The 8828-nt window shown below is 40.8% G+C and overlaps 1 protein-coding gene across 1 annotated transcript; it reads left to right on the top strand.

The window, feature by feature from the left end:
* Positions 1-6982: 6982 nt before the first annotated feature.
* Positions 6983-7970, top strand: LOC121566980 (G-protein coupled receptor 87-like). Its single transcript, XM_045213624.1, has 2 exons — positions 6983-7510; positions 7701-7970. The coding sequence occupies exons 1-2, from the start codon at positions 6983-6985 to the stop codon at positions 7968-7970; spliced, it is 798 nt and encodes a 265-aa protein (XP_045069559.1).
* Positions 7971-8828: the final 858 nt, after the last annotated feature.

An 8828-nucleotide genomic window follows, 5' to 3' on the forward strand; every position in this document is an offset into this window, starting at 1 on the left:
GCATGATATTGTTATATTATAAGAAGTCTGACAAACAAGGGCAGCTTTTTTCAGTTGTGCCAAAAGATGAAGATACTGATAACTGACCCTGTGCGTTAGCTCTTATCTTACCACTTCCTGATATCCAGGAAGTGTATTAGGTAGCAAAAACAGTCCCGATACATCGCAGTAACGTATCTCACTTGTAAGCATAGATATCGTAGTGACATTCCTCCATGCAAAGATTGTTTTTCACAACTTCACCGGTGAGTTTCTTTACTTTATTTATTTATAATAACACATCCTAGACATTTTATTTTCTTAAATAATATTTTCACTGTTTTGAACTGTATGGAACAATGTAAATACGCTATTCTCTGATTACAAAGATTGTACGCAAATATCCCAAATCTGACAAAAGGATGCCTTTGACACAGAAATAATAAGCTTTGAATTATTTTGAGAAAAGTTTCTTGTGAACTTTATGAATCACAATCATAAGACTTTTATGCTTTCAATTGTATTTTGCAATAGCCATAAACTATTAATTCACACAATGAAAATGAACCATATCGTGGAGTCAAATTTATATTTTTAATTTAAAAAAACATTAAAGGGGAAATTTGTGTTTGGTATATCAATTTTTTTGACTTTTTAAAGGGGTACTTTGGGATTTTGGCAATGAGTCCATGCAACTTATGTGACTTGTTAAGCAAATATTTACTCATGAACTTATTTAGGCTTGCCAAAACAAAGGGGTTGAATACTTATTGACTCAAGACATTTCAGCTTTTCATTTTAAAATTATTTTTACAGTGGAGATCAAGTTTATAAATTGCCTGGCTGGGCTGATGAGACAGTGGATTGGGCCGTGAGATGGAACAGAGTAAATAGGTATTTCAACATCATAGCCTTAGCCAGTGGTAACTTGTGGAATAGACACCGGCAGGAATGCGGTTTTAACCAATCAGCATCCAGGATTAGACCCACCCGTTGTATGACCTCCAATATTCTATATGGACAACTTGTTATGATATTTTGGGTGCTATACCATTTTGTTTGAAGTGGCTTAGAAAAGTTGTGAATTTTTTAAAAGCATGCTACGATAGCCCCTACCACTCCCATCGTTTCACTAGCAGAGATTCTGTCTGTGGGGTAAGTAAATAAAGATAACAAAGACATATTTTGGTCAACGACTCTCACGATGACTTTTTGAAGTGAATTGAAATACTTTTTCTTAATACATTTAAGTATATTTCAAAATGTTGTGTACTGCCCGTTTAAAACTTTTTACTGCATATTCTTGGTAGTCTTAAACAAATATATTTTGAAACAAAATATATACCTCACACACATGGTTATTTATTTTACATTTTACATCATTTAGCAGACGCTCTTATCCAGAGCGACATACAAATTGGTGCATTCAACTTATGATAGCCAGTGGGACAACCACTTTTTATTTTTTTATTTTTATGGGCTTACAAAAAAAGAAGACACCTGTACCATGTCAGATATAGAGTTTAAATGTTTTGAATTTTGAGTTTGCATCCCAATATTAGACTTTATATGCATCACAGAAGACTGAAATATGACAAAATTGTTTGACATAGAAACACCGGATTTTCGTCTTGTTTTATTTTTTCTAATCTTTATTAATTATAAAATTATGAAAAATATTTATAGCATTCCACCCAGAGGGCGCTTTTGGTCATTGACTGCAGGAAAGGACTACATGGCAGTCATTTTAACCACATAAATATGACATTCATATTTTCTTCAAAATTCTGAAAACTAAATTATACTATAATAAAAATGACAGTAAATTAGCTTTTCAATACTAATGTGGATTGTACTTTGAAAAAGAACTGCACATTATATGAAGGAAAAATTCATATTTTCATTTTACAGAATATGCTAATTATCCATACACGTCTATTGAAGTAACATTAACAAGGTTTTACTAGAATAGTTACATTTACATTTTAGTCATTTAGAAGCTCTTATCCAGAGCGACTTACAGGAGCAATTTTTTTAAATTTTATTTCACCTTTATTTAACCAGGTAAGCCAGTTGAGAACAGGTTCTCATTTACAACTGCGACCTGGCCAAGATAAAGCAAAGCAGTGCAATAAAAACAACACAGAGTTACATATGGGGTAAAAAAACATAAAGTCAAAAATACAACAGAAAATATATATACAGTGTGTGCAAATGTAGCAAGTTATGGAGGTAAGGCAATAAATAGGCTATAGTGCAAAATAATTACAATAGTATTAACACTGGAATGCTAGATGTGCAAGAGATTATGTGCAAATAGAGATACTGGGGGTGCAAAAGAGCAAAATAAATAACAATATAGGGATGAGGTAGTTGGGTGGGCTAATTTCAGATGGGCTGTGTACAGGTGCAGTGATCGGTAAGGTGCTCTGACAACTGATGCTTAAAGTTAGTGAGGGAGATAAGAGTCTCCAGCTTCAGAGATTTTTGCAATTCGTTCCAGTCATTGGCAGCAGAGAACTGGAAGGAATGGCGGCCAAAGGAGGTGTTGGCTTTGGGAATGACCAGTGAGATATACCTGCTGGAGCGCAGACTACGGGTGGGTACTGCTATGGTGACCAATGAGCTAAGATAAGGCGGGGATTTGCCTAGCAGTGATTTATAGATGGCCTGGAGCCAGTGGGTTTGACGACGAACATGTAGTGAGGACCAGCCAACAAGAGCGTACAGGTCACAGTGGTGGGTAGTGTATGGGGCTTTGGAGACAAAACGGATGGCACTGTGATAGACTACATCCAATTTGCTGAGTAGAGTGTTGGAGGCTATTTTGTAAATGACATCGCGAAGTCAAGGATCGGTAGGATAGTCAGTTTTACGAGGGCATGTTTGGCAGCATGAGTGAAGGAGGCTTTGTTGCGAAATAGGAAGCCGATTCTAGATTTAACTTTGGATTGGAGATTCTTTATGTGAGTCTGGAAGGAGAGTTTACAGTCTAACCAGACACCTAGGTATTTGTAGTTGTCCACATACTCTAGGTCAGACCCGTCGAGAGTGGTGATTCTAGTCGTGTGGGCGGGTACCAGCAGCGTTCGATTGAAAAGCATGCATTTAGTTTTACTAGTGTTTAAGAGCAGTTGGAGGCTACTGAAGGAGTGTTGTATGGCATTGAAGCTCGTTTGGAGGTTTGTTAACACAGTGTCCAATGAGGGGCCAGATGTATGCAAAATGGTGTCGTCTGCGTAGAGGTGGATCTGAGAGTCACCAGCAGCAAGAGCGACATCATTGATATACACGGAGAAAAGTGTCGGCCCAAGAATTGAACCCTGTGGCACCCCCATAGAGACTGCCATAGGTCCAGACAACAGGCCCTCCGATTTGACACACTGAACTCTATCTGAGAAGTAGTTGGTGAACCAGGCGAGGCAGTCATTTGAGAAACCAAGGCTATTTAGTCTGCCAATAAGAATGCGGTGGTTGACAGAGTCAAAAGCCTTGGCCAGGTCGATGAAGACGGCTGCACAGTACTGTCTATTATCAATTGCGGTTATAATATCGTTTAGGACCTTGAGCGTGGCTGAAGTGCACCCATGACCAGCTCGGAAACCGGATTGCATAGCGGAGAAGGTACGGTGGTATTCGAAATGGTCGGTGATCTGTTTGTTAACTTGGCTTTCAAATACTTTCGAAAGGCAGGGCAGGATGGATATAGGTCTGTAGCAGTTTGGATCTAGAGTGTCACCCCCTTTGAAGAGGGGGATGACCGCGGCAGCTTTCCAATCTCTGGGGATCTCAGACGTTATGAAAGAGAGGTTGAACAGACTAGTAATAGGGGTTGCGACAATTTCGCGGCTAGTTTTAGAAAGAAAGGGTCCAGATTGTCTAGCCCAGCTGATTTGTAGGGGTCCAGATTTTGCAGCGCTTTCAAAACATCAGCTGTCTGAATTTGTGTGAAGGAGAAGCGGGGGGCATGGGCAAGTTGCAGCGGAGGGTGCAGAGTTGGTGGCCGGGGTAGTGGTAGCCAGATGGAAAGCATGGCCAGCTGTAGCAAAATGCTTGTTGAAATTCTCGATTATTGTAGATTTATCGGTGGTGATAGTGTTTCCTAGCCTCAGTGCAGTGGGCAACTGGGAGGAAGTGCTCTTATTCTCCATGGACTTTACAGTGTCCCAAAACGTTTTGGAGTTAGTGCTACAGGATGCAAATTTCTGTTTGAAAAAGTTAGCCTTTGCTTTCCTGACTGCGTGTGTATATTGGTTCCTAACTTCCCTGAAAAGTTGCATATCGCGGGGGCTATTTGATGCTAATGCAGTACGCCACAGGATGTTTTTGTGCTGGTCAAGGGCAGTCAAGTCTGAGGAGAACCAGGGGCTATATCGGTTCTTAGTTCTGTATTTTTTGAATGGGGCATGTTTATTTAAGATTGAGAGGAAATTACTTTTAAGGAACAACCAGGCATCCTCTACTGACGGAATGAGATCTATATCCATCCAGGATACCTGGGCCAGGTCAATTAGGAAGGCCTGCTCGCTAAAGTGTTTTAGGGAGCGTTTGACAGTGATGAGGGTGGTCGTTTGACCGCGGACCCGTTACGGACGCAGGCAATAAGGCAGTGATCGCTGAGATCCTGGTTGAAGACAGCTGAGGTGTATTTAGAGGGTATGTTAGTCAGGATAATATCTATGAGGGTACCCATGTTTACGGATTTAGGGTTGTACCTGGTAGGTTCGTTGATAATTTGCGTGAGGTTGAGGGCATCTAGTTTGGATTGTAGGATGGCCGGGGTATTAAGCATATCCCAATTTAGGTCACCAAGCAGTACGAACTCTGAGGATAAATGGGGGGCAATCAATTCACATATGGTGTCCAGGGCACAGCTGGGGGCTGAGGGGGTCTGTAGCAAGCGGCAACAGTGAGAGACTTATTTCTGGAAAGGTGGATTTTTAGAAGTAGAAGCTCAAACTGTTTGGGCACAGACCTGGATAGTATGATAGAGCTCTGCAGGCTATCTCTACAGTAGATTGCAACTCCACCCCCTTTGGCAGTTCTATCTAGACGGAAAATGTTATAGTTGGGGATGGAAATTTCAGAATTTTTGGTGGCCTTCCTGAGCCAGGATTCAGACACTGCTAGAACATCAGGGTTGGCGGAGTGTGCTAACGCAGTGAATAACTCAAACTTAGGAAGTAGACTTCTGATATTTACGTGCAAGAAACCAAGACTTTTGCGATTACAGAAGTCAGCAAATGATAGCGCCTGGGGAGTAGGAGTGATACTGAGGGCTGCAGGGCCTGGGTTAGCCTCTACATCACCAGAGGAACAGAGGAGGACTAGAATAAGGATACGGCTAGTTCGGAGGCTGCTAAAGCACTAGCGAGTAAGAGGCCACGGCTAGCGTGTGCTAGCGGGCCGGGGCTAGCAGATGGAATCTTCATGGTCGACGTCGTAACCACATCAGACAATTTCGTCGGCAGACCAGTCGTGTAGGATCGGCGGGGCTCCGTGTCAACACTAGGTGGTCCCGTCCGGCTGACAGAGAGGTAGATAGCCGGGAGATGGGCCTAGCTCAGGATGATTAGCCAGACCACAGCGTCCATTTTGTTGCAGCTAGCTGGTAGCGATGAATCCGGAGTTAAAGGTCCAGTGATTCAGTGATTCCGGCAGAAAAACTGATATGTTCTGGGTCGATAACGCGCTGTGCAGACTGGCCGAATATCCGGTGATTAATGTCCAGTGATTCAATTAATCCCGCAGAAAAAAAATCCAATGTTCTCGGTGAAATACCGCTAACTGTGGCTAATAGCAAGTAGCTAGTTAGCTGGCTAGCTAGTTTCAACTGGAGATTCTAGATAAAAGGTAAGTCAATAATAGAATCCGTTCCACATTGAGTGAGGCGGGTTGCAGAAAGTATATTTTGTAGAAGGATGAAAAGTCTGATAGTGAAATATGTACGAAAAATACAAAAAAACAGGGTATTTACAGGCTATTTACAGACCCACGACAAAAACAGAACTGCACTACTACGCCATCTTGGATCAGAGGGGTTAGGGTTAAGATCAATTAGGGTTAAGTGTTCAACAGATTTTTCACCTAGTCGGCTCTGAGATATGCCAACTTCTGTCTGTAGCGTCCAAACCGTTTGGGCTACAAACCACCCTGTGGAAAGGGGAGACTCTCTTGAACACGATGTTCTCCGTTTTGCTCTATGACCCCCACAAGTTTCACGGGACTCGTCGGAAGGTAACCCATGCAAATGAATGGAAGTATGGAGGTAGTTTTGTGCTAACAAAAATAAGGGGTTAAATATGTGTCCAAAAAAACTACAATATTTATTAAACTTCCTACATATAGGACAGACACTTCAAAACCTTATTTCTTATGATTAATTTTTTTTACTGTCTTTTTTGACATTTATGAATGTGTTATTCAATGCGTGGGCTATAATAGGAAAGGCCAGATTCAATATTTTATCAAATAACTTTTCTATGTATTTTTTTATACCTAAAGGCATCCTAAAATTCCAAATCAAATAGCTAAATGATCCATGGTATGACCATCTTAAAACAATTCCATATGTTAGATTATTAACATATGGAATTGAGGTTAACGGTCATTTTGGTAAAATAGCAGTCTGTTTTGGTAATTTTGTCATTTCAGATAACATTAATTGGATGTGAAATGATGTTTTGATAAGAATTAAGTTGATATTTTGCTATGATTGTTGCTTTTCCAATTATTTCTTCTTGGGGTATGATAGTTGAAATAAGCACATGATCCATTTATATTCTTAAATTATATTCTTCAAGAAGCAATGGCTACATATCATTTATTCAAAATTCAAAAAATTGATGTACCAATGCAGATTTCCCCCTTTAATCTATGAATTAATTATTATTTTAATAATTTTTCTTGCTAACCTCATTTGCAGATTCCTCAAAACTAGTAGCCACAATGGCAACACTTCCCCCCTCCACTGGACTGTGGTTATAATGAAGATACCATAAATATGGCTATATCAAGTCTCTACTTCCTGTTGTTCATCCCAGCCCTCATCATCAATGGGGTAGCAGTCTTGGTCTGCATGCAACTTCGCTCAACGTCCACCTTCATGGTGTATCTGAAGAACCTTGTGGTCACTGACCTTCTCATGACCCTGAGCATCCCTCTCAAAGCAGCCAATATCCTGCCCAGTGCTCCTCTGACTCTGAAGGCCTTTACCTGTCGCTACTCTGATGTTATTTTCTACCTCTGTATGTACATGAGCATCATTCTACTGGGCCTCATTAGTCTGGACCGCTTCTTCAAGATCGTCAGGCCCTGTGGCAGGTTGTTGGGTCAGAACCTGGTCTTCGGCAAAGTGCTGTCTGCTTCCATCTGGGTGGTGCTGTTGGCCACTAATGTCATTCCAACCATGATCCTGACCAATCAGGTTCCCACAAACAAGACTAAAGAATACTGTATGAAAATGAAGAGCGATGCAGGACAGGCTTTTCACAGAGACGTGGTCTTATTCAACAGCGCGATCTTCTGGATGGTGTTTGTTCTTATTTGTTTCTGTTACATATGCATAGCGAGAAAAGTTGTTCAATCATACAGGAAATCAGGAAGCAGCAATGACGAGGGGAGGCATAAAACCAAAGTGAGGGTGTTTTTTGGTTCTGGTGGTTTTCCTGGTGTGTTTCGGCCCATACCACGCCGTACGTATCCCTTACACCCGGCTTCAGGTTACCTCAACGACCAGCTGCACTAAGGCCACCTTACGGATCTCTAAAAAGATCACCTTGTGGATGTCAGCCATGAACGTCTGTCTGGACCCTCTCATCTACTTCTTCCTCTGTAAATCCTTCAGGACCAACCTGTTCAAGATGTTCCGTCTCCCACCTGGGACCTGTAGCTGGCTCACTGGGAAAGGGTCCAGCCCCAACACAACAGAGGATCAGACCCCAACACAGGAGACTCCCCAGGGAGACTCCTGTGCATGTATAGAAAATTAAAACTCTTCGGAATGATCTACTTTATGCTGTGTGAAGTTCAGTTTCACAGATTATCTTACTGCCCCCTGGTGGAGGGTTAACTATCCTACTAGTTATATTAGAGGGTTAGGGTTATTACACAATGTCTGATGTACTATCCTACTAGGTATATTAGTAATTAATCCACCAGGTGTGATGTACTATCCTACTGGTTATATTATAAATTAATCCACCAGGTGTGATGTACTATCCTACTAGTTATATTAGAAATTAATCCACCAGGTGTGATGTACTATCCTACTAGTTATATTAGAAATTAATCCACCAGGTGTGATGTACTATCCTACTAGTAATATTAGAAATGAATCCACAGGGTGTGATGTACAATCCTACTAGTTATATTAGAAATTAATCCACAGGGTGTGATGTACTATCCTACTAGTTACAGTGCAGTCGGAAAGTATTCCGACCACTTTACTTTTTGTTTGTTACATTAAAGCCTTATTCTAAAATTGATTAAATATATTTTTTTCAGCATAAATCTACACACAATACCCCATAATGATGACGCAAAAACAGGTTTTTATAACTTTTTGCTAATTTATCAAATAAAACAAAAAACAGTAATACCTTATTTACATAAGTATTCAGACCCTTTGCTATGAGACTCGAAATTGAGCTCAGGTGCATCCTGTTTCCATTGATCATCCTTGAGATGTTTCTACAACTTGATTGGAGTTCACCTGTGGTAAATTAAATTGATTGGACATGATTTGGAAAGGCAAACACCTGTCTATATAAGGTTCCACAGTTGACAGTGAATGTCAGAGCAAAAACCAAGCCATGATGTCGAAGGAATTGTCCATAGAGCTCCGAGAC

The sequence above is a fragment of the Coregonus clupeaformis genome, unplaced genomic scaffold (genome assembly GCF_020615455.1).
Source record: "Coregonus clupeaformis isolate EN_2021a unplaced genomic scaffold, ASM2061545v1 scaf0131, whole genome shotgun sequence".
Classification (NCBI taxonomy): Eukaryota; Metazoa; Chordata; class Actinopteri; order Salmoniformes; family Salmonidae; genus Coregonus; species Coregonus clupeaformis.

Bases quoted from the DNA above. Each gene is read 5' to 3' on its own strand.
- LOC121566980 (XM_045213624.1), top strand. From the start codon at position 6,983: ATGGCTATATCAAGTCTCTACTTCCTGTTGTTCATCCCAGCCCTCATC. The intron at 7,511-7,700 runs GTGTTTGTTCTT...ACCCGGCTTCAG, and splicing joins ACAGCGCGATCTTCTGGATG to GTTACCTCAACGACCAGCTG.